At 43.3% G+C, this 26,143-nt stretch overlaps 2 protein-coding genes across 2 annotated transcripts; both read right to left on the minus strand.

Moving 5' to 3' along the window:
* Positions 1 to 7,438: 7,438 nt before the first annotated feature.
* LOC129327928 (vomeronasal type-2 receptor 26-like) lies at positions 7,439 to 14,411 on the minus strand. The gene is made up of 3 exons (XM_054976675.1): positions 14,373 to 14,411; positions 10,350 to 10,476; positions 7,439 to 8,331 (listed from the first exon to the last, which is right to left on the minus strand). Exons 1-3 carry the CDS (start codon positions 14,409 to 14,411, stop codon positions 7,439 to 7,441), a joined length of 1,059 nt encoding a protein of 352 aa, XP_054832650.1.
* A 9,641-nt stretch (positions 14,412 to 24,052) lies between these two features.
* LOC129327929 (vomeronasal type-2 receptor 26-like) lies at positions 24,053 to 25,374 on the minus strand. Its single transcript, XM_054976676.1, has 2 exons — positions 24,829 to 25,374; positions 24,053 to 24,094 (listed from the first exon to the last, which is right to left on the minus strand). Exons 1-2 carry the CDS (start codon positions 25,372 to 25,374, stop codon positions 24,053 to 24,055), a joined length of 588 nt encoding a protein of 195 aa, XP_054832651.1.
* Positions 25,375 to 26,143: the final 769 nt, after the last annotated feature.

Here is a 26,143-nt window from a genome sequence, read left to right on the forward strand (position 1 = left end):
GAATTTTTTTCTAGTTATACCGACCAACATGACTACCCGCCTTAAAATACTTGCATTACCTTTGTAAGTTTAATAGCTATGTGAGAGTGTAATGAGACATCAAAGCCCTTTGTTCAGTCTGTTATCTCTTTATGACTGAGTTTGTGAATAAACATTTAAGGATCTGTATGTAATATGAAACCATCAAGTTTGACCAACCTACTATGAAACCAATTTGCTTATTGATACTCTGCAACAATTATGCATTTGTATTTACAAATAAATTATATTTCTGTTTGAGCCAAATGTGTGTGTCATCTGATATAAATACATTTTATGATGTATCAGTTGATAATTTAGTATAACAAGATTCTGTTCCTTATGATCTTCTTGAATGGCCTCCTGTTTCCAGTGAAATTAAATGTTTAATCAGCCAACTAAAGGTTGGGGAGGTCCCGGGGACATCGGAATTATCGAAGTAGCATTTAGAATGGTGGACGTCCCCTATGGCTACCCTCTTCCCTCTTATTGATAAAAGGTGGAGGATTCTGTACTAAGACCCATAATGGGTGTTTTAATAAAAGGTAATCCCCAAATTCCTGGGAACTATCATCCAATAAATCTCTTATCTGTCAGTCTATGGAAAGCAAGACACTCTGATTTCATCTCCCACCCCTTGCAGCAAAAAATCCAAGTTCTCTTGAGTCAAATGTTATTTATTAAGAGAATATATATTCAGAAAGTGCAAGTGTCCATAGGTTATCCAAAGGCTAAAGAAGCTTCTGGCTGTACACAGATCTCTTGTTGAGAATGACGTATTAAGGACTTGCTACCGTATATCAAACCCTCTAAACCACCCCCCATCTCCCAGCTAGTACAGAAGGTGGAAAAGTGAAAGGAGCTGTCTCAAGGTCGCTGTGGTCGGCCATCCTAGATAAGACTGTCTTGGTAACCAGGCTGCTCCTGTGAACATACACATACCTAAACAGTACTGGAAAAATACAGCAAGTAAGCAATATGGAAGGCCTATGGGTAACAGACCTGACATTTTCCATTGTGGGTAAACTTTACAAGAGACACCCATCAGACAAGTTCTGTTCTTGGCTGAATGACCAAACAGTTTTGAGTTTGTAAGACACTTATTTCTGTCCTGATTAATGACCATTGTGTTATTCTTGTCCAACTGCGAAGAAAAGTAGAATGCTTGTGGGAAGAAACTGTTTTCTGCTTTCTTCAGTTTAAAGGGTTTTTTCTCTTTTGTTCCCAGAAACCTTCTGAGGAATAAATTGAGTAAGTCTTTGATGGAGAAAAGATTACTTCTTCTTATTCACAAATTATATTCTTTATCATGAAATTCCTTCAACTTGTGGGGTTAGACAGGAGTTTATCTTGGCTCTTTACATTTTCAACTTATTATGATCAACCTGTTGCCCATTTTGAGGATAGTGGATGGTCACTTTCCTAAACTTGGCTTCCTTAACTTTCCATTATTGCATTATGCTGATATTACTGTAATATTATCCCTTACATAATTGGGCCTTAGATCCCTATTGTCCCCATTTGTGGCTTGCTGTGATTCTAATCTATTCTCAACTTTGAAAAGCTATAGTGGTTAGGAGCACGGGACTCTAATCTGGATTGCTGGGTTTGATTCCCCACTCCTCCACTTGAAGCCAGCTGGGTGACCTTGGGCTAGTCACAGTTTTCTGGAGCTCTCTCAGCCCCACCCACCTCACAGGGTGTTTGTTGTGGGGATAATAATGACATACTTTGTAACCGCTCAGAGTGGGCATTAAGTTGTCTTGAAGGGAGGTACATAAATTAAATGTTATTATGTTATTAAAAATCTAAAATCATGGTATTTTCAAAGAGTTGGAAACATTTTTGTTGGAGATTCAAGGGCAATGTTATTGAACAAGTAATATAATAACAGTTGAACAGCCCAACAGAAATCTGCTCTTAATCGCTGCAATAATATGGCGCCAATCATGACACTGGTCTCAACCAGGAAGAATAGGCTTAGGTCTGGGTAGCATAGTTGAGGATCACTTGCAAAATGTGTTTTCAGCTCTGGAAAGCCTGTTGAGATGCTATCAACAAATGGAAGATTTTCCATGGCTGTAGCAACTTGGTGAGGGACACAGCTAGGGAAGTGAAGTCCAGGATGAACTCCTGATAATAATTGGTGAAGTACAGGAGCCACTGTATGTCCTTCCACTTCCAGTGTGCCTGCTAAAATAGCACAGCCTCCACCTTTTGGAGGTCCATTTTTATGCCCCATGAGATGATGAGGTGAACCAGGAATTCCATAGCATCCAGATCAAAAGCACATTTTTCCAGCTTGGCATACAGACTATGTTCCTGGAGAGGGTGCAGGATAGTTCAAGCATGTTCCATGTCTTCAACTGGGTCCTGTGAGAAGATTCAGTTAAATTACTTCATTGAGATAAATTATGACCCAGTGGTTCAGCACTTCCAGCATGTCACAGAAAACATAATTCATAAAATGCTGGAACACGGTTGGAGCATTACACCGGCCAAATGGCATGACTAAATATTCATACTGTCCTCATTGGCTACCAAACATGGCCTTCTATTCATCCCCAGAATGTTTGCACACAATGTTGTTAGCATCTCTCAAATTCAGCTTGGTGTACTTCTGGGACCCCCATAGCTAGATCCCCATAACTTGTTTGTGGGATAAATGTTGAGGGATCCTCCATATTCAGAAGCCATCTATCTACAAATGCAAATTACTTGTGTAATAAATGATGAGAGGGGTCCTCCATGTTCAGTGGTAATGCTAATCTATCCACTTTGTCACAGCAGCGCCGCCACTTCCTCATCCCCCCCTGCTGAAAGCAGCAATGGAGCTGCGAACATTCCTCCAAAGACCTCTCACCCTTCTCCCCTTGCTGCTGCTGCTGGGCACAGCGGGCACTACCAGGTAGAGCTAGCAAGGTAATCTCCCCCCTGCTGGCACTCCTCTAGCCTGGAGCAGCGGAACGACTCACTTTTATCCCCAAAGAGGGGCCTGCGAGTGCACTTGCCCAGGGACAAAAAGTGAGTCCTCGCCAATATAGCTTGGCTTTTAGATAGGTAGGTAGGTAAGTAAAGGTAAAGATCCTAGCACTGAGTCATTACTGACCCATGGGGGATGTTGCATCACGACGTTTTCTTGGCAGACTTTTTATGGGGTGGTATGCCGTTGCCTTCCCCCATCATCTACACTTTACCCCCAAGAGATTGGGTAATTTTACCGAAATTTTACCGACCTCGGAAGGATGGAAGGTTGCGTCAACCTTGAGCCGGCTACCTGAACCCAGCTTCCGCCAGGATTGAACTTAGGTCATGAGCAGAGCTTGGGCTGCAGTACTGCAGCTTACCACTCTGCACCACGGGGCTCGAGGTAGGTAGGTAGGTATCAACTAATAATAATATATCTTTTTTAAAACAAAGAAAACAACTTGTGAAATGTAAATAGTTAAACTGTTAGGTAAAAGGTAAAGTTAGTCCCCTGTGCAAGCTCCAAGTCATTACTGACCCATGTGGGGGGTGGCACATCATGATGTTTTCTTGGCAGACTTTTAATGGGGTGGTTTGCCAGTGCCTTCCCTAATCATCTACACTTTATCTCCAGGAAACTGGGTACTCATTTTACCAACCTCGGAAGGTTGGAAGGCTGAGTCAACATTGAGCCGGCTACCTAAATCCGGCTTCCGCTGGGATTGAACTCGTCATGAGCAGAGCTGGGACTGCAGTACTGCAGCTTACCACTCTGCGCCACGGGGCTCTTTTAAACTGTTAAACTGTTAGTGTCAGATTATTATTGTCTCTCATCTCAAATGTACTTGTACACTGGTTATCCTGCAATATATCTGCATTATGGCATATTCGCAGCTAAGCAAGGAAAGTGGAAGGGCTTATTTTTGTAGCATGAGTCTTTTCCTGATTTAATTAGAAAGTGGAATTGTCGCAAGAGATATTGGAGATCAGGGGATACAACCTTGTTGAGCCTAAGTGCACTTCTAGATTTGCAGAAATGTTAGTGAGCATCGCCACAAAGTGGATGTGAGGGAGTGTGCAGTGAACCACAAAATGGCTGCCACAAGGTGGAGGTATCTTTATTCAAATGAAGAACATTATTCTGCCAGGGCTGTGCTGACATACCTCCTTGCCCAGTGGGGTGGAAGAAAGGCAATCTCTGCTCCTTGGATTTGGGGAGCAGGGGAGCAGGAGCCAGCAAGCAAATCAGAGGGGTCTGAAATACTTCTTAGACGTTTTTGTGAACAATGATATCAAGACAAAGACCTCTAATTCTCAACTCAGGGGTGTCAAACATAATCTGTTCTCCTGCAAAACAGGTTTGTCACAAAGTTCAAGAATACCAAATTTGTACATCAGGGAGTATCTCTTTGGGTTGAAGTGACATTCTGCTATGTCAGAATTCTGCCAGCTCACTCCTTGGTAGGTGTAGACAGTGCCTCAGATGAAGCTAAAGTCCAGTCATATCTGGGGATTTCCTAGCTTTCTTTGCTAGGAAACTGCCTGAATTCTAGATGGGAGGTACCTTCCAACCCCCCTATGATTCTGATTCGAAGCCAAGTTTATCACTTCCAGCATGTTGCTGTTTTGCAGGGTCTGGATTTCATTTGTTCCACACTAACTCAGTAAGAAAGGAAAATATATGGAGGCTATGCAGATATTCTCCACCTTGGCCCCAGGCACTTGATTCTGGGCTGCATCTTTTCCTCCAAATTTCATTTAATGATCTTAAAACCTGAATTGAACAACAAGAACAAGCTAATAAGAGATAACAAGAAGAGATCTTTGAGATTGCAATTGCTATATTTCTATTATTCTGTAAATGCTGACTTTGATTTTTTTTCTACTTCTGTGTCCTGGAAGATTATTCTTTTGCCTTTCTCTAGAATAACTTTCCATCTTATACGTACCATTTTTTACTAAATTTCTGTAAAGTAGAATAATTCTGTGGTTTTGCTGGTTTTCAGTTGATTGATCTACATGGTTCAATGTCACAGGCTGAGACAATGTTGTTGAACACATTCAGTACTGAAATGAATTCTGTATGAAAAAACAGCTGTCATTGTTGATTTCTGTGGTTCATAGTTTGAGGATTAAAGGTATTTTGTTTTCTAACTTGCCCCTCACTTGGCTGTTCTTTCTTTCTTATGGTCCACTTAGGATTGCCAACCACTAGGTGGGGTCTGGAGATCTCCCAGAATTCCAACTGGACTGCAGACAACAGAAATCACCTCTTTTGTAGAAAATGGCTGCTTTGGAGGGTGGACTGTATGCCATTATAATCCACTGAGGCCCCATTTTCCTCCTCCAAACCTACCCTCCTTAGGTTTCACTCCCAAACCTCGATGGTTGGCAACCTTAGGTCCATAGGATGTTCCTTAATGGCTCTGCTCACTCTGTCATGAAGCTCCTTTGATGACTCTGGGCCAGTCAGTCTTAGCCTAGCCTGTTCTACAGTATTGTTGGTGAGGATAAAATAGATAACAACAACAACATTTGATTTATATATTGCCCTTCAGGATGACTTAACACCCACTCAGAACAGTTTACGAAGTATCTTATTATCCCCATAACAATAAACACCCTGTGAGGTAGGTAGGGCTGACAGAGCTTCAGAGAACTGTGACTAACCCAAGGTCACCCAGCTGGCTTCAAGTGGAGGAGTGAGGAATCAAACCTGACTCTCCAGATTGGAGTCCTGCGCTCTTAACCACTACACCAAAATGGCTCTCGGCGAGTCATGTATGTTTCCCTCTCCTACCTGGAAGAAGAGCAGCATATAATTGTACTAGAGAGTCAAGAGGGATGATAATATTCTAAGATCAAAAGCATTCATCTTATATGGATCATAGAATCTGATCTCTTTTGAAAATTATTTCTATTCGGGTGGCTGAGACCCAGTTTACTATACATGTCCCACAAATCTCGCTGTCCATGGAAGTATTCCTTGAAAACAATTCTTTTTGAGCCCTTTGCTTTTTGTTTCTATTTTTAGTGCTCCTGAGAAACAGCAGCTGAGACTCCAGATTCTTTGCTTTCTGCATTTTTGTGAAGAAGAGATTATTCTCAATTAGGATCTTTTCGTTAGTATATACACAACAGTTACATTGGTTGTATTATTTATTTCTGCTTTTCACTCTTTCATTTTCCTCTGTCAAAGCCCTGGGAACAAAGAATATGATTGTTTCTGATATTCCTCCATTGTGAAATTTCTGTTCTCTGCACACTTACATGTGTATGGTTGATTTTACTGTATTTTTTATTATTGGAACTTTGAACAATGTAAGCTTAATGAGATTGTATCATTGATTTTATGTTATTGTTTTTCAGCATTTATCTTAGAGGCTCGATAACCGGTTCTCTTTAAGCGGAAGGCTTCTGCTGTTGTACGACTTTATTCCTGTGGTGGGTACATGACTGCAAGAAGAAAGACAGAAACTCAAAATTGTTGCTGATATCAATGAGAAGGTTTATTGGAAGGCAGTGTGCATAAAATACCACAAAAGCAAAATGACTCAAATCAAATGCATCATGCAACAATAAACATCAAAAGGAGTGGATATAATAAATACCAAGAAGGCTCATATAACTGAAGAAAATAATAAAGAATGCATACACATTCTACATAGAGCTACAGCAAAGAATATGGAATACATATGCAATAAATAAATAAATCAGGTGGAAATTTGCGGTATCTTTCTCAACCAGTTCTCAGTAGGGGACACCTTGGTAGTGGAGAGTTAAACCACAGACTGGTATGCAGTCTGCAGATATCTGGAAAAGGTTACCTGAAGATGAAAGCAAGCATAGCACATATTAGCCTCCCTACCACTCTCCTGCCTTTCAGCTTACCCATTTAAGGATCAAAGAAGATTAGGACAATTTGACCCTCATACTATTGGGGGCCTCTCAGTTGCAAGAGGACTAGGAGGCGGGGAGCATAAGGTGTAGGTCAGCCCTTCATAGACCTCAAAAGAAAGCAAGACAGAATCCTCAAGGCAGGCAGACCTGAAAGAAAGAAGGCTGGTTTCCCTCTCCTCTTGCCTCCTGGTCTTTTATACATTTACCATCCTCAGGCCAATATCGTGGTGACACCACAGCCATTAGAGGTGGGGGTGGAGATGTGGACTTAATTCCCTCATATATTTTTAACCTTCCCACCCAATGGCCCCATACATATAACATTTTCCCATATCCTCCCAAAATATTCAAGCCAAAATGTTGAGTGTGGAGAGGGTATGTCCGTTGAAGGTACTTTGATTGAGGAAGATTAAGGGGAAATTATTCTGGCTGTTAGTGTTTGGTCCACAGTCTTAAGGCTCCATACCATCGATATAGATTTCCCCAACTCAATAAGGAGATAGACAAAAGAGAAAGAAACTGACAAAAAAAGATATGAACATTTACATGCCAGTTATTTTTTCCTTCCTAGCTGCTCCCTGGTGTTCAGTTGAGATTTGAATATAATAATGTAGCATTTGGGGAAGAAGATACAAGCCAATAAGCCTCCACTAGAGACCAAGATGGAGAAGATCTCAACGGCCACCATGTCTTTCCCTTTGGTGCTCAGATAGGTGGGGACAAAGGAGATCCAAACACTGCAGAAGACCAGCATGCTGAAGGTGATCAGCTTAGCTTCATTGAAGGAATCAGGCAATGTCCGGGCTAGGAAGGCCACCATGAAACTGATGGTGGCCAGAATACCCATGTAGCCCAGTACAAGGTAGAACATGATATCTGAGCCTTCATTGCATTGAATGATGATATGGTCCATTTGGGAGTGTGTGTCAAAGTCTGTGAAAGGAGGAGAAGTTGCCAGCCACAGCGCACAGATGCCGGTTTGAATGAAACAACAGGGAATGATGACTGACATGGCCAGTCTCTTCCCCAGCCATTTCCTCATCCTGTTCCCTGGCTTGGTGGCCATGAAGGCAACCACCACAGTGAGGGTTTTGGCCAATATGCAAGACACGGCAACAGAGAAGATGATGCCAAACAGCATTTGCCGGAGGAGGCAGTTCACTGTCCCAGGCCGGCCCATGAATAGGAAGGAGCATGGAAAGCCGAGCAGCAGAGAGGAGAGTAGGACACAAGTGATGCTTCGATTGTTGGCTTTGACAATTGGTGTGTTCCAGTGTGTGGCAAATATCCCCATCACTATCACTGTGGCCACAAAACATAAAACAGCGACAGAAGCCAAGCCTGCTCCCACGGGGTCCTCATAGGATAAGTAGGTTATGGATTTCAGGACGCACTGATCCTTTTTCTGGTTTGGATATTCATCTTCTGGGCATTTCTCACATTGGTCTGCATCTGAAATTCATAATTGTTACAATCATGAATGAGTGTACAACTTTTAATTACTCCAAATTGTGCCACTTGAACAATGCTGCTGACAAGAGTGTTCAGAGAAATTCTCTTCATTCCTCTTTACTCAGTTTCTATGCGGAACTCCCCGTTGCCATGAAGGAAGGGAATGGAGAGACCTTGGCCCAGGTTATGTGCAGATGTTGCCTGCTAGTCTTGCAACAAAGGGTCGGATTTTTCATAGTCTTGCAACAGAGGGTCAGATTATTTATACCTTGTTTAATTCACCCAAAACTAAAGATGGGAGCCTCAAAATTGGACACTGGCTTCTGTATGATCCTGGGAGTTGCACTCGTGAAAGGAATTGGAACATCCTACTGACATAATCGTGGGCGTTGCAGTGCCAAAAACAGAGGGAATTAGAACATCTTGGCACAGATTAGCCCCACTTTACTATTTCAAATGAAGCAAAACTTTACTCATGAGAAGCCAACAAGGGCAGGCAGCATAGGCAGGCTTGGTGGAAGATTATCCTTTCTTTGAACAGCTTCCCTGACTCATCAGTACCTCTGCGGAGTAGCGGTTAGAATGCAGGATTAGGATCAAGGAGATCTGGGTTCTAATATTGCCAAGGAAGGTTGTTTACTGACTGTGGGTGGGTCACACCCTCTCAGCCTGACCTACCTCAAAGGTCTGTTGTGGTGAGGTGATCCTGGAGAACAATGTCAGCTGTTATGGGTCACCAATGGGGAGAAATGCAGACTACGACATTTGCTATGCATCTGTTTTGATCTACAGCTCACCAACAAAAGATAATGGCTCTTGCTGTGGCTTCATCTGCTTTTGCTGCAGCTTTTGGGGCAGGAGGAAGAATTGCTTCTTCAGTATTCAAATTACTGTTAAATATCGCAAGGAGGTGGTGCTTCCAGGTTGGTGTACGGAGGCCCAGTACAAGAGAAAACAACTGCCAGGGCTGAAGTTACAATAGGGTCCAATAATGTCTTTTCAAAGAGAAATAATAAAGGGCTCCATCTATGACTATTTTCAATGAAATGAATTTCACCAAAACAAACTCCCTTCCCCTTAACAAGCCAACTTTGGAGTTTATGCAAGGAAACCTTGTTTAACATCAGTGCAGAATACTTTCTCAGTACTGCACCCAAAGGTGTTCAATAAATTTATTGGAACAATTAGTGGAGCCCACATATGAGAATTGCCTTTGTGATGCTTCTTCACACTTCCTTGGAGCGGTTTGCTTGGACTGCACCCACTTTGGATGGACCTGGGATGATTTCCAGTCCTTTTGGACATATGTTACCTTCACTGGCCCTCATTCTCTGACACATATATTTTAGTCTTAATTGTGTCTTCCATGTGCTAACTGCTTAGAGAATCCCTTGTTATGTATAGTTGGGTCTTGAGTCTGCTTAGACTCTCCAAGGACTTGGCTTGATTACAACAACATGATTCATACGAACAAGATAAGTGTAAGAATGACGTGGTGGGGGGCTCACTTCCATAGTTCCTCAATTCATCTCATTGCCAAAGCAAACAGCTCTTCCTTGCTTTCTTCCCCCACCGTTTCGCCCCTGGTGCTTTAGAACAGCCCAGGAGACACCACCCTTCAGCCTTCCGGAAGCAATTGTTCAGAAACAGCTGCCACTATCACAAGAGGACACTCGATTTGAAAACCCCAAATGTTTTACGAGTGGCAGAAGTTCCCATGGCAGCCATGCTGGACACAACAGTCATTTTATCATGGTACCTACAACAGATCCTCAAAAGCCCAACTGTTCTCACGGGCTCAAGTATGTTAAGCAGCCCTGTCCTAAGCGGCCATTTTGTTTATACATTAGATGAAGTAGGTCATAAAACTCTTATTGACTGTCCATTTTCCAGAAAGTGGAGACTGGTAAATCCTTTGGTATATTCAGTGCACAGACAAGTTCTAGTAATGGAGTAGGATCAAATAGGACACATCTGGAGCTTTTCTCTTGTAATTGGATCCTTTTACTTACCCATCTGGGCTGCAATTTTTCCTTCTGGGCATTGAATACAATCATAGCAACAAACTTGCTTCCCCTCTTGAACTATCTTGCTGTGTCCAGTGGAGCAGCTCTCAACACATGTGCTGTGTGGGACACTCTAAAAAGAAGCACAAAGAAGGGGTTGGTGAGGGAAATATGCTGCTTTTCCCTACAGCTTTGATTCTTGCATTCTGAACCCTTTGCCCAAAAACACTCCCTAAGTTGGAACCAAAGCAATCTGGGGTGCCTCTCCCTGCTGGCTTTCATAGTATCCTCAAAGCAGAATGGGACAATCTTGCTAAGCCCAAGGCATATCAGTCTGTATTCAATAAGTTCTATTCCCTGATACCTGACTCAGCCAAAAAGATCAGACTACCCATTGTGGATGATCCAGTCTCAATCCTTGCTACGTCCTCAATTCTGCCTATGGATGCAGAGGGAGTACTGAAGGACCCATCAGATAAAAAGATAGAACAGGCTCTGTGTAGAAATTATGAAGCATCGTCAGCAGCTCTGAGAGCCTTGGCTACAGGATTCCTGTTTGCCAGGGCAGTATACACTTGGGCTTCAGACCTGGCGGCAGTGGGGAGCGAGGTCCCCAAGGAGGTGAAAAATGAAGCAAAGAAGATAGCTCTGGCCTCAGCCTTTGCAGCAGATGCCACCCTAGATTCATTTCATATGTCTTCCAGGGCCATGGGTTTCAATGTCACCGCATGACGTAACACGTGGCTTAGGAATTGGGATGTGGACCCACAAGCACGTAGTAGAGTAGCAGCAATTCCCTTCACTGGGAATAAACTGTTTGGGGAGGCCTTGGACAGGTATCTGGTGGAAGACACTGAGAAGAAAAAGGTTTTGCCCTCCAGGAAAAAGGACTCAAAGTACAAGGGCAGACATTCCTTTTGGGATGGCAAAAGAGCCCCAAGACTGGGGTCTGACAGACCATTTCAGAGTCGCTGGCAGTCCAGACCGAGGAATGAAAATAGACCCTTTGCCTTCAGGAAGTCAGCTACGCAAGCAAAAGGCCAAAAGAAGGGAAATCAAGCATGACTATCAATGGACAGACACACAAATTGGAGGACGACTGCAGAATTTCTCAGATCAGTGGAATCAAACAGTTTCAGACAAATGGGTACTGGACATAGTATCCAAGGGCTATTCTTTGGAGTTCGACAAAATTCCATGAAGGTGCTTCATTCACGTACCGAGGAATTCCCTTCTGCAGAAGCACACCAAGATGAAGGAGGCCATTCAGCACCTGTTGAATATAAAGGCCATAGAACCAGTACCAGTGAGACATCAGAGGCAGGGAGTGTATTCGGTGTTCTTCATCGTTCCAAAGAAGAACGGGGATGTCAGAGCCATATTGGATCTGAAATGGCTGAATCATCACATAAAATCACGCAGATTCAAGATGGAGACGATGAAGACCACTACCCAGGCCATTCTGAAGGGAGACTTCCTAGCCTCCATAGATCTATAAGAGGCTTACTTACACATCCCCATAAGGAAGGCTCACAGGAAGTTTCTTCGCTTCGCCTACGATGGAGAACACTACCAATACAGAGCCCTGCCATGTGGTCTGAAGTCCTCTCCAAGAGTGTTCACCAAAGTGCTGGTGATGGTAATAGCCTTTCTCAGGACCCAAGGGATAGCCCTATCTCCTTACTTAGACGACATCCTCATAAAAGCTCCATCCCTGCAGTTAGCCAAGCAAGCAGTGAGAACAACAGTAGACTGTCTGGAGAAGCACGGGTTCGTCATCAACAGACAGAAAAGCACGCTGACTCCAACACAGGTGATTATTCATCTGGGAGTGATTTTAGACACAGTCAGGGACAGGGCATTTGTGTCCCTAGAGAAGCAACGGAAAGTAGTGGCTATGATCCTGGAGGTAAAGACAAGTGGAAGTGATGCTACTAGCGAAACTGTTAGGAATGATGGTATCTTGCCAAGAGACACTCCAATGGTCGAGGTTCCACGCATGTCCACTACAACGTTTCCTCCGTCCGTACTAGAAGGTCATAACTCACAAGTGGAGCAAGGTAGTGGAGATCCCAGAAACCTTGTCCAAAGAGATGGAGTGGTGGACGGATCCGAACAGATTCTCAGACGGTGCACCACTCAGAGAACCGAGAAGGTTAGTCCTAACCACAGATGCGAGTCTGTGGGGTTGGGGAGCACACATGCAAGACAGAATGATTCAAGGGTCTTGGGATGACATCGAAAGAACATTCAACATAAACCTGCTAGAACTAAGAGCCATAAAAAATAGTATAAAGTAGCTGCAGACCCGGCTGAGGGGCCATCATGTCCTTGTCCAAACAGACAACATGACAGCAAAGGCTTACATGAACAAGCAAGGCGGCACCAGGTTCAAAGCTCTAAATGCAGAGGCGAAAGAAATCTTCCTCTGGGCAGAGACGAACCTGAAGTCCTTGAAGGCAGTGCATGTGGCAGGTCAACAGAACCATCTGGCGGACTGGCTGAGCAGGAACCTCGTAGATCAAGCTGAATGGAGGCTGAACACTCAGGTTTTCACTCAAATATGCAAGAGATTCGGAACGCCGGAGGGGGATTTATTTGCTCGGGCGCAGAATACTCAAGTTCCAAAGTTCTTCTCCAGACAAAAAGAGCAACAAGCACTGGGGACAGATGCATTGAATACGGATTGGACGAGGGGCCTTCTATATGCCTTTCCATCACTGAGGATTATTAACAGAGTAATACAAAAAGTAGTGGAACAGCAGGCAGAAGTGATTCTGATTGCACCCTTCTGGCCCAGACGGCCATGGTTTCAAGAGCTGTGGAGACTATCACAGACGGGACCATGGAAAATTCCATGCAGGGTGGATCTGTTAACCCAAGAAGGAATTTTTCATCCGAATCTGGGATCCCTAAACCTCGCAGCTTGGAAGTTGAGCGCAGTCAGTTAAAGGAACTAGGATATGCGGAAACTGTTATCGATACGATGCTGGCATCAAGGAAAAGCGCAACAAATAGAAGCTATAATAATACCTGGCAAGTGTTCCACTCCTGGTGCACGGAAAGAGGGGAAGATCCGATGTCCTTACCAATTGATCAGATTTTATTGTTTTTACAAGAGGGACTGGACAAAGGTCTCAGCACTAGCACGCTTAAGAGACAGGTGGCAGCACTGTTGGTAGTGAGAGGATCCAAAAAGGGAGGGTCCCTCACACAGCACCCGCATGTCAAGAGGTTCCTGAGGGGCGCCATGCTGCTGAATCCACCACAAATCCGTAGGTTTCTGACGTGGAATCTTAATTTGGTGCTTACAGCTCTCATGAGAGAACCCTTTGACCCTATGGCAACCTGTTCTCTTAAAATGTTGACACTAAAAACAATTTTCTTAGTAGGAATTACCTCAGCAAGGAGGGTATCTGAGATAAGGGTGCTTTCAGTGAGTAAGGAGCTGTGTATTTTCCATAATGACAAGGTAGTGCTTAGATTGGATCCCTTCTTTTATGCCAAAAGTGAACTCCATTTTTCACAGGGAAGAGGATATCGTTTTGCCTTCCTTTTGTACTAACCCTAAGCATGACAAGGAAAAGGAGTGGCATAAGTTAGATGTAAAGAGGGCACTGAGTTATTATGTAGACAGGACTAGACATTTCCGTAAGGTGGAGAATATGTTTATTTCCTTTTGGAAGTGTTCAGTGGGTGAAAGAGTGTCAACTTCCACACTAAGTAGGTGGATTAGGGAGTGTATTATATTAGCATACAGAGCTTGAAAAGTTGAACTGCCCACGGGGATCACAGCACACTCGTTTAGGGGGGCAGCCACTTCCGCTGCCTACAGGTCCTTTCTGTCCTTGGAGAAGATATGTAGGGCGGCCACTTGGAAGTCGGTACATACCTTTACTAGACATTACAGGGTAGACGAGTTAGCGTCAGCAGAGGTGGCCTTTGGGAGGCGTGTGTTACAACACATTTTGTAAATCTGATTGATGAACTCCCACCCAGGGGTACACTGCTAGATTTGTTTACACTCACCGTGAAGATTCCTTTCTCTGTGGTCCGGGAGTGGGGCATTTTCCCACCCCAAAACAAAAAAAAACAAAAAAAGAGAGAGAGAGAGAGAGGCCGACCTGTTCACTTTACATGGTAAGGGAGTGCAAGGAAAGATAATGGACATGTCTAAGTTCATATGTTTTGTGTTCACACTTGTTCTGTTAGTGTTTTAGTGTATAATTCAGTCACTGACAGGTGAAGACAATGAAGGATGTTCTGGGCTTGAAAACAAACTGGAGAGCAGAGGGGAGCCCTTCCTCCTAGGATCGCAAGTTCGTCCGACCCTGCTCGAAGAGGAGGAGGAGCTACCCAAGAGTTATGGCTGACTGCCCCACTCCCGGACCACAGACACAGGAATCTTCACAGCGAGTGTAAATGAATCTTCCATTCACAGCTGTATTTAGATTAATCCACTGAACTCATAGGGAATACAAACATTCCACTACTCCAACAACCATATAAATTTCAATCATTTTTAAATAAAGGATTCACTTTCCAACCCCCCAAAATAGCTGGATTTCTGTACAAAGCACTTCTCTCCACTGACTCCTGTCACTGGAAACTGGCAAGCAAAGCAATGGCGAAGTAGAACAGAAGTGCCAGTTGGTCAGCAATTTTTTTAAAAAAACGTAATGTTAATTTTATGCATAATCTCTTTTGGTGAATAATGCAGTGCCAATTATACCCTGAAAGAGTTATTTTCAGATTTCTTCCAATGTTAATTTTTTTAATTCACACCCCTGTTTATCAGTATTAAGAGCGATATTGTCCATGACATTTTGATTAATGTATACTGAGTGTTAAACATTTGCACTATACCTCAATTGTTATATCTTTACAGGAGTTTGCAGAAATCCAGGAGAAAATTCAGGCACAGGCAACAGGTGACATAAGAAACTGCTCTCACTCTTTCTCTCTCCCCCCTCCCCCTAAGCCATGTAAAGAAAAGTCCATGGGCTACATGAACCCATGATAATGTCTGACAACAGTGCTTGCTCTTTTATGGCTCCAGAGGAGAAGAATTGGCTATAACTTTGGAGGATATTTCTATGGCTTGGATTTCCAAGAAGAAAGAAGTTCATGAAAAGCTTCTCCCATTTTTGAAAAAAAGGCCACGTACTTCTAAAAAATATTACCCATACCTGTTGAAATCTGTGATTCCATATCAGCAAACTTCTATTGAGAGTAAACTCTTCACCTGCAATTCTTTTAGATATTACCCGACCAACTTGGATTTTTTGAAAAGTTTGATTTGGGAATGTGACCAAGTTCACAATATCGTAGCCAGCTGCCAGGTCCCCATTTTCATCAAAAAAGATTTCATCTCCAGCAGAATTGTTAAAGCGAACTTTTCTCAAAAATGAACAAAGCTAAATTGGAGGAGAAACAATTTATGTTCTAATAAAATCTAGATAAAATTATGAAAACATCTTTCTGGAATTCAACATGGAACCCGTTTTTCAGAAATACAGACCTGCAATTGTATTACTTTTATAAAATATGAATTTGACTGATTTTTTATTTAATCAAAATGCAAAACTTAAAAATAAGAGGGGAGCTGCCTCATACATGAATCTGTTACCCAAAAAGAGATCTCCTTAATTAGTTGAGGGAATTTGGATTAAGGAGGCAGTGAGAAGGGGTAACTGAGATAGTCTCAGTATGTCTATGGTGATTGTTTCCTTAGAGAACTCTCAAATGAACAGGAAGATGTTTTAAAGTTTTTTTATTAACAGAAATAAAAGGCAAGCATACACAAAACCACACCTGGCATTCAGACATATTGTGACAAAAGGAACTGTGACTGACCTGCCAGGGCTGAGCATTGAGAAGAGCCCCTTTCCTCATCACTCTCTGCTGAGATCTTGATGAATACATGGCATGGAGTGCATGTGCCACAGCATGGACAGCATTGTAGATGCCATAGCTCTGTCCGGACACTCCCATTTCAAACACAGTGCCAGGGATGCTGTCAAACTTCTCTTTCCCTGTGCAGTTTTTGTTGTGGGGCCAATAAAGGTTATAGAGTGGTAGCGAACAGAAAAATACACTATACCAAAACTGCTGGATGAAATAAATCTTGGACTGAGATGGATTTATGTCCTCAATGAAGTCTTGAAATCCTGGCACCTTATTCGTGTGCAGCGCAAAGGACAAACTGCCATTGAGGGATTTTGCTGTGAATTTCCCTCGAGGTAAAATAGATGTGACATCCCATTGGGAAGTTGCAATCCAAACCCGCTCTATAGGCACTCTATGATCAATTTCAAAATACTGCAGAATTGCTCGGAAACCATCCATATACTCATCATCACCATAGAGAAGAATGACATTGAGTTTGCTAAACCAGATTTTTTGAACTACGCTCCCCAAGATTATACCAAGATAGTTACTTTCGGTGAAAATTCCCGCTGTCGGAATACTTTCTTTCCAAGCAATACAAATATTACTCTGGAACAACCTTGGTATCAGATTTTGAAGGAAATTTTCTCCACTGTCATCCTCTGATGTGAGGAGGCCAATCCAATTCCATCCAAAATGCTTCAGGAGATGAACAATCCCAACACACTGAGGTGTTTCATTTGGAACTATCCGGAATAAATAAGGGAACTGATTTTTTTCAGTCATCGTAGCATGAAAGGAACCATAACTGACCTAAGATTAAAAGATCGTCATGACTTTATGAGACATGACAAAAATCTTCATTTCTTTTTCAAAGTACGGTTCTTCATCCCAATACATACTAATATAAATTCATTTGTTCTATTTGGTTAGTGAAGAAATGTTATACTTTAGAAATCATCCTTCTTATCTAAAAGTTCTAATGATGCTGTCTAGGCAGGGCAATGAAGAACCTCAATTGCCCCACTAGTCGGAATGAGAGACAGACACAGTATTTTGGGTACTAAAATGGGCCGCTTTATTTAAACAGACAACAGGCATACATAAACTACGTCAAGGGCCTAACTAGCGGTACAGGTCAGGCCCTGGGGTCACTCCGTACCCCCCCCGACCTGTCTGGGCGAGACACCTGCTGCCCTGGGTGCAAGCCATCAGTCCAATGGCTGAGACCCGGCCTGGCCAGGCGAAGTGGTTCACCCCTGTAAAGCTCCCCCACCCGGCCAAACAGCAGCGGGGGGAGACTGACTTGTCCAGGGGTTCCCCACCCAGGGCATCTAGCCACACAACTAGGCCGTGCGGCAGCCAGCCGCTTCTGGCAGACCCCAATTCCCCACCAATGGGGAGGTGCCAAGGGTGCTCACCAGCCCGCTACAGATTCTTCCCTAACTACCATCTTGCCACCCGTAGCATTAACTCAGACCCACCAAGCCAATTATCCCCCTCTTATACAGTGTGAGGTAGGCGAAAAAACTCCTGCCCAAAGGCCAATCATGGACTGTGAGATAAAAAATTCCTACCTGGCCCCGACAATGGCAACCGGCTCGTCCCACACTGAAATAGGGTGAGGTGGGTGGGCCAAGCACGAGGCAAGACTGAAACCACGGGGTCGGAGGAGCCAGCAAATGCTGTAAGACGCCGCCCCCAAGTCTGGGCCCCGGATATAGGGCTAGCAGTCTGCCTTATCCAGACAGTGAAGCAAAGTACTGCCACCTGCCAAAATGGCTGAGCCAAGCATTGTCCAAGGTTGGTTCAGGCTGAGGACAAAGCATGGCACTGGATAAGATAGACCTAAGGAAAGATATTAGCCTATCATTCCAGCAGTCATGAGTTAAGCACTGGATCCTCGATAGTAGACTAAAATGAGCCTTCTAACATTAGAGGTCTTAGAGAAAAAGATTATTGGAAAGGAATACTGTTCCCATGTCTACATTTCTTTATATCTACGAACACAAGTACCTGTGGGATCTTGTATGTCATTAAAATGTTGGCCATCTGGATGGAGTTTTGGGAGGTGAAGCCACCAATGACAGCCATTACTTTCTTCTTCCTGTCGCAGTCATAATTGACACGAGTCAGCTTTTCTCTGAAGAGTAGATCCAGAAGGGCTTGGGAGCTTCTCAGTGAGTTAAAACCGTTCTCATAGATGTGTGATCCCAGTGTGGTGTTGGGTGAGAGTTTGGAATTCTTCTTGATTTCATTCAAGGCAAAAACAAAGGCTAGGAGATGCTGATATTGTTTACTCAAAAACCTGCAATGAGAGTTTTGTTTACTCTTGTGCCTCCGTATTATAAGAAACAATTGTGGCTTCTTTATTACAATACTAGTTATGGCAAGAGTATATCGTTCAAATACTTTTAGAGCTGCCATGCTTCCCCCACCCCCCATCAAGAAAGAGGAATGTAACTGAGGCTACTCTTTCCACCTCAGGAATTCAGTCACTGAATGTCATTTTAGGTGGGCGGCCATGTTTGCCTGCAGTGGAGCAGCAGAATTCGAGTCCAGTGGCACCTTAGAGACCAATAAGATTTTCAAAGTGTAAGCTTTTGAGAGTCAGAGCACCCTTCTTCAAATACTAAATAAACACCTTGTCTATGGTATATTTACCGTTTATCAGTCGCGATAGTATCTTAATTTCAGTAACATCTCTTTCTGAGTCCCAGTGCTCTGCACCTGAGGACTGATTAATGACAAGAATGTGGATGGATCAAGAGAAATAAGAAATATATTGATGGCCATTGCAGAAGAAGTATTAGTGATGATCTTCAGAGATTTGGTGGCTCATACAAATTTATGCCGTCTGCTCCCCTAGGGAACAAAGCGGTGGCCTCAGGAGGAGAGAAAAGGACCAGAGAATTGCTCACATGTCAGGCATATGAAGGACCCTGCTTGATATGAATTCTCTGGACAAATCAAGGCATGAGCCTCACAACAGCAGCTCTCCCAAATGGTGGCTGATTGTCAGGTGATGAGTTAGAAAGGCCCTCTAAGGGATCTGCCGCTTGGTTTCTTCACACAGGTTTCTGGCACCATGAGTTCAGCAGAAGCACTACGCTGAAGTCACTGAAAATAGGAGACGCTTGCATTTTCCACTGTACTCAAATTTGTGTTCTGTTGAGAAACTCGTTTTTCTACTGGGTAATCATTTTTAGGATGAAAACCATTCTTTGATGGGATGTGTGTGTGAAAATACTTGTTTTTAAATGCGTATAAGTTGTTTAATATGTTTGTCAGTTCAACCTTCTGTCTGTGGCACACAGAACTCATCAAAAAACAAAGTCAGGGTTTTTGAAAATGGCATCTGGCTTCAGGAAGCCTGTGGGAGTTAATGTGCCTAGCTCAAAGGGAATCAGAATGTCATGCAGCGATCCCAAAGCCCTTCCCTCTGCATTTTCAATTGAAGCCACGGTTTACTCTGGCAAGTATAGCAACCAAAAATAAAGGAAAGAGCATCAAAATTGGTCCCCAACTCCAGAATGAGGGTGGGAGTTGCTGTGCCAAAGGAAGGAGGAATAGAAATGTTGCCGCCCTCTGACAGATGCCCCACAAAGTTGTCTGCAATGGAAGTTAACTTTGGCAAGCATAAGATCTGTGACTAGCCAGGAGCCTCAAAATTGGTAAGCTGGCATCAGGCTGGTTATGGGGATTCTAGTGCTAGATGAGAATTGAAATATCACAGCTCAAATGTTATCGCCTGAACCTGCCTCCAACAATGGAAGCAAAAGTTGTTCATGGCAGGTGGTTGCAATAACACCCCTCCCTTGTTGTTTCCCGTTGAGGCTAAAATACTCTGTTTGCGACAGGCATAACACATCAGAACATTAAAGATAGGCGGTTCAAGACTGGCCACCATCTTCAGGGTGATCAAATGCCAGAAGTAAAGGGTATTGCGCTGTCCTCCAGCCCTCCATTTTACCCACATAACAACCCTGTGAAGTAGCACTGACTGACAGTCACAGATGGGGAATTCAAAGCTGGATCTCCTTGTTCCTAATCCTAGATTCTAACCACTAAACAACACAGGATCTGATAATTCATAGATGTTGTTATGCTCCACAAGTTTATTGACAAATGGGATATTTTAACCCTCCCTGTTTGTGCTGCCAACACTTTCCTGGCTTCTCGTGATTCAACCTTCAGTTCCATTGCAAACAGCAGAGGGAAGTTGCAGAGGTCATCTATGCCAGAACCGACCGATTGCCTTCCTTTTTGGCATTGCAATTCCTACCATCATCTTGAAGTGGGTGGCCCATGTTGAGAAGACCCCTAGTTTTTTCTTCAGATGAGTTGTGCCCTCCCAAACATGGCATGGATTAGAGGGATGTGTAGTCCGCGATGTTTCAGTTCCTTTCATGTTTGGCACTGCTACACCCATGACTATCCTATAGCTGGTGGCCAACTCAGAAATGTCTCGCTTTCCTTTCGGAAGAATTATGCCTGCCACTGACAGATAGAAGGACATATTAATGGGCAGCCATACAGCAGTAGAGATTGCAGGGCGAATGGTTCCTCATGTTATTATAAGTGATTGTTCATGGAATTTGTGAACAGACTTCCTGGAAAACAAAATAAAATTATTTGAGACAATAATTCTAATTGTTGTGTTAGATGTATGATGTTCATTTCACACTTCGAAAGCATCATTTTATGAACATGCAAGTTTGAAAAGGCACTTCGCAGTCTGAGTCTCCTCAGCTTTGCATTCTCATGTTTCAATTACATTAGAATGGTTTTAAAACTTGACGCAGACCTTTTAAACATTAAAGAACTGCAGTGCTTACCATCCGCTTGAGGCAATCTCTGGACGTACAGTAAAGTTGAGGAAAAACAGTTTAAGGTGTATGGTGGATACACATTCTCCAATGATAATTTCCTCTCTAAAACTCTGCAAATGCTGTGGAACTCCTGGCTGCCCACTGCTTAAGGATTCCAACTTGTGGCTGGAAGTATAAGGCAGCAGTGGCAGGAGGAATAAGAGCAGCAACGTACATCTGAGTGCCAGCAATATATTCCATCTGTAGATCTTCATTTTCTCACATAATCCTGCTCGCATTTCTGAGAAAAGGACCAGCCAATTGTCTGCCTTGTAACTTTTACTCTTTGTTCCTATGCGGGCTTTCCTTCTCTATTTTTGTCCTTGGATTTATAGTAGTTTTATTTTGTAAACACGGGCTATTCAGTTTTCAATGCAAAATATGCTATTTTTATATGTTATGATTTCTGCCATGAATATATATAATATATACAAAATATACAGTGTCATTTACTGTTATATAATAAAAATCTCCACCTGAAATAGTTATAGGTAGGACAAAATGATATGATTTTAAAGAATCACAGAAAGGAGGAAATAAATTGTTTTAAAGGAACTCCATAGATGGCCAGTGGATCCCCTCTGTCCAATACCAGCAGACAGCCATTTCTCAGATATAAGAAGTTTTTGCCCCCAGGTCTTTTCTGAGTTAGGCATAAAGGATGAAGTTTGAAACATACATATGACGGATCCTGCCTGATGCCATTTAATTTCCCATATCTCTGAGGTCCAGGTTGCTTTTATAGAGCGAATGCCGTATAGCACAAGCTCTGGGGTTGAACTTGCCTCTTGATTTTCAAATTATCATTCACTCACTGCGAATCTACAAAAAGGGAGTTTAATTGTAGTATTTTTAATAATTATAGGGCAAAGCACCTTTTTTCCCAGGGCTTCATAGTTTCCATGCCACAGTGTACCTTGTTTTTCTCAAAAATTGTTAACGGTGTTTGTGAGACTGCAACTTGACCGATGTTTTCTTTCAGGCCTCTGATGTGGCTCAGTTAGCTTTCTGGCTTTCAGAATACATTCAATTGTATAACCTAACCTCCCTTTGGGTGACTAGGCCTGCATTTTATTCCCCTATCTTTTGATATCAAGTAAACCTGGTCAAGGTGATATCAAAATCTTTGGACAGCATGGGACACGGGACCGTAATTAAAGTCCATCCACATTGATATGCATATGTACATCCCGATAGGGCCAATAACAAGCCCATGTGTTTTTTTTAGATGGGGGAATGGTTAAAGCCTTCAAAGACCATTTAATTCAGTAAGCATATGTGGGTGTAGCTCTCCTTAGCTAGTACTGCCTATATGCCCGGACATTTTTGTGCATCTATATCAGCAATTCATGGATATAAAATATCATAAAACCTCTTTCTCAAAGCGCAAAACATTGCCCAGCCAGGCCTCTGCCCAAAGACTGGAAATATAGCAGAATGTGAGCCAAAAATGGGCTAATTGACTGCCCCCACACCCCAGAGAGCAGGAGAGATAAAGAAGGCTTCCTGAGACACCTCCCTGCCTAATCCTATCAACACCTTCCTCCACTGCTTACCTAATCAAGGTCTATTCAGCAAATCTGATAGCCTCCTTATTTGATAGTTATCAGGTCAACAAGTTATATTTTAATGTATAGTACAACTCCAATAGTCATGTCACACCTTTCCCAACAATGTCTCACCTCCAGAGACAGCCATTAAGCTATTGTTGTGAGGAAGAAATGCCAATTTTGCCCCAGGATATGTTTTGCACTATAATTGGGCTGGCCAGCCATTCCAGTGTGTCTGTGCTCTAAAACCATGCATGTGTTCTATTCTAAACCCTAAGATACCTCTGAGCCAATGCGGGCATGGAGAAGGGGGCAATGTCTGGTCTGACAGCCCTGCCTTCCCCCCACCCAGATCACAGATCATGGGAAAGCTCCCACATTTCCCACCAGGCCAACTTTGGCCTCAAATTGACCAATTCTTTAAGAATTGGCCCAGGGAAAATTGGAGGAGCACTCCCGCCATTGTTTAGGCCACTCAGGGGCAGCACAACTCCTTGCTGGCATCCCTATAGCCTGGAGCAGTGGCACAGCCAATGACTCACTTTTTATCCCCACAGAGGGGCCTGCGAGTGCACTTGCATGGGGATAAAAACGGAGTCGTCGCCAATACAACTTGGCTGATAGATAGATACATGGACAGATGGATAGATAGATAACAACTAATAACAATGTATCTTTTTTTAAAACAAGGAAAATAAATCACAAATGTAAATAGTAGCTACTATCTGTGGGCCAAGCTACAAGTGACGAATGACATGTGAACGGCAAGTGGATTGAGTGGAGGGCAAGTGAACAGGGAGAAATACACTTGTCGTTCAAGTGTCATTCTTCACTTGTAGCTTGGCCCTGAGTGTCTCAGATGGAGCTGAAATCCAGTCATATCTGGGGATTTCCTAGCTTTCTTTGCTAGGAAGCTGCCTGACTTCTAGATGGGAGTTGGACAAGATGACTCTGGAGGTCCCTTCCAACCACCCTATGATTCTAAGCCAAGCTTATCACTTTCAGCATGTTGGTGTTTTGCCGGTTCTGGATTTCTGTCCCCAAGACTATGAGGGTTAAATCTTCCTGATCTTCTTTGATCCTTCAGTGGGTAAGCTGAAAGGCAGGAGAGTGGTAGGGAGGGAAATAAAACTTTTAACATTTAGACATCTTGCAAATGGCTAATATGTGCTATGCTTGCTTTCATCTTCAGGTAACCTTTTCCAGATACCTTCAGACTGCATTACTGTCTGTGGTTTAACTCTCCACTACCCAGGTGTAGTCCTTTTGATCTTAGAATAGTCTCATCTATCTTAACTCTCTAGCACAATTATATGCTGCTCTTCTTCCAGGTAGGAGAGGGAAGCATACATGACTCTCCGTTCTCTATTTTATCCTCGCAACAATACTGTGGGAAAGGCTAGGCTGAAAGTGACTGGCCCAGAGTCACCAAGTGAGCTTCCTGGCAGAGTGAGCAGAGCCATTAAAGAACATCTAAGTGGGCCTAAGGTTTCGAACCATAGAGGTTTGGGAGTGGAACCTAAGGAGGGCAGGTTTGGGGGAGGAAAACGGGGCCTCAGTGGGTTATAATGGCATACAGTCCACCCTCCAAAGCAGCCATTTTCTACAGGAGAACTGATCTCTGTTGTCTGTAAATATAGGATGGAAAGTTATTCTAGAGATAGGGAAGAGAAAAGTCTTCCAGACTTTTCTGTCTTCCAGAACACAGAAGTAGAAAACAGAGCCAGTTTGGTGTAGTGGTTAAGAGCATGTGGACTTAATATCTCCATGTTGGGTGGGGGAGGGTATGTCAGTTGAAGGTACTTTGATTGAGGAAGGTTAAGGTGAAATTATTCTTGTTGGTAGTGTTTTGTCCACAGTGTTAAGGATCGATGCAATCCAATGAGTCCACATCCATACAGATTTTACCAAATAATTAATAAGGAGATAGACAAAAGAGAAAGAAACTGACAAAAAAAGATCTGAAGATTTACGTGCCAGTTATTTTTTCCTTCCTAGCTGCTCCCTGGTGTTCAGTTGAGATCTGAATATAATAATGTAGCATTTGGGGAAGAAGATACAAGCCAATAAGCCTCCACTAGAGACCAAGATGGAGAAGATCTCCACGGCCACCATGTCTTTCCCCTTGGTGCTCAGATAGGTGGGGACAAAGGAGATCCAAACACTGCAGAAGACCAGCATGCTGAAGGTGATCAGCTTGGCTTCATTGAAAGAATCCGGCAATGTCCGGGCTAGGAAGGCCACCATGAAACTGATGGTGGCCAGAAGACCCATGTAGCCCAGTACTATGTAGAACATGATGTCTGAACCTTCATTGCACTGAATGATGATATGACCCGTTTGGGAGTGCGTGTCAAACTCTAGGAAAGGGGGCGAAGTTGCCAGCCACAGCGCACAGATGCCGGTTTGAATGAAACAACAGGGAAAGATGACTGACATGGCCAGTCTCTTCCCCACCCATTTCCTCATCCTGTTCCCTGGCTTGGTGGCCATGAAGGCAACCACCACAGTGATGGTTTTGGCCAAAATGCAAGACACAGCAATGCAGAAGATGATGCCAAACAGCATTTGCCGGAGAAGGCAGGTCACCGTCCCAGGCTGGCCAATGAATAGGAAGGAGCATGGAAAGCCAAGCAGCAGAGAGGAGAGCAGGACACAGGTGATGCTTTGATTGTTGGCTTTGACAATGGGGGTGTTCCAGTGTGTGGCAAAGATCCCCATCACTATCACTGTGGCCACAAAACATAAAGCAGCAATAGAAGCCAAGCCTGCTCCCACGGGGTCCTCGTAGGATAAGTAGGTCCTGGATTTGGGAATGCACTTATCCCTCTTCTGGTTTGGATATTCATCTTCTGTGCATTTCTCACATTGGTCTGCATCTGAAATTCATAATTGTTAGCATAATTAATGAATTTACAACTTATTTCCATCATAATTACTCATAATTGTGCCACTGGAATGATGTTGCTGAGAAGGGTGTTCAGAGAAATTCTCTTCATTCCTCTTTAGTCGGTTTCTATGGGGAACTCCCCATTGCTGTGAAGGAAGGGAATGGAGAGATCCTGGCCAGGTTCTGTGCAGATGTCGCCCGATAGTCTTGCAACAGAGGTCTGGATTGTTCAGATAGATATTTATGGCTGATTTAATTCACCCAAAACTAAAGATGGGAGCCTCAAAACTGGACACTGGCTCCTGTGTGATCCTGGGAGTTGCACTCGTGAAAGGAATTGGAACATCCTTGGGGGAGTAGCAGTGCCAAAAACAGAGGAAATCACAACATCTTGGCACAGATTAGCTCAGCTTTACTGTTTCAAATGAAGTAATCCTTTACTCATGAGAAGCCAACAAAGACAGGCAGCATAGGCAGGCTTGGTGGAAGATTATCCTTTCTTTGAACAGCTTCCTTGACCCATCAGAACCTCTGTGGAGCAGTGGTTAGAATGCAGGATTAGGATCAAGGAGATCTGGGTTCTAATATTGCCAAGGAAGG

This window comes from Eublepharis macularius, chromosome 4, assembly GCF_028583425.1.
Source record: "Eublepharis macularius isolate TG4126 chromosome 4, MPM_Emac_v1.0, whole genome shotgun sequence".
Taxonomy (NCBI): domain Eukaryota; kingdom Metazoa; phylum Chordata; class Lepidosauria; order Squamata; family Eublepharidae; genus Eublepharis; species Eublepharis macularius.

Bases quoted from the DNA above. Each gene is read 5' to 3' on its own strand.
- LOC129327928 (XM_054976675.1), bottom strand. From the start codon at position 14,411: ATGCCCCACTCCCGGACCACAGAGAAAGGAATCTTCACG. The intron at 10,477-14,372 runs GTGAGTGTAAAC...GCTTCTTTTTAG, and splicing joins CAGAGAAAGGAATCTTCACG to AGTGTCCCACACAGCACATG. The intron at 8,332-10,349 runs GTAAGTAAAAGG...TTTCAGATGCAG, and splicing joins AAAAATTGCAGCCCAGATGG to ACCAATGTGAGAAATGCCCA.
- LOC129327929 (XM_054976676.1), bottom strand. From the start codon at position 25,374: ATGGGGATCTTTGCCACACACTGGAACACCCCCATTGTCAAAGCCAAC. The intron at 24,095-24,828 runs GTCTTCTGCAGT...TCACTCTGCCAG, and splicing joins TGATCACCTTCAGCATGCTG to GAAGCTCACTTGGTGACTCT.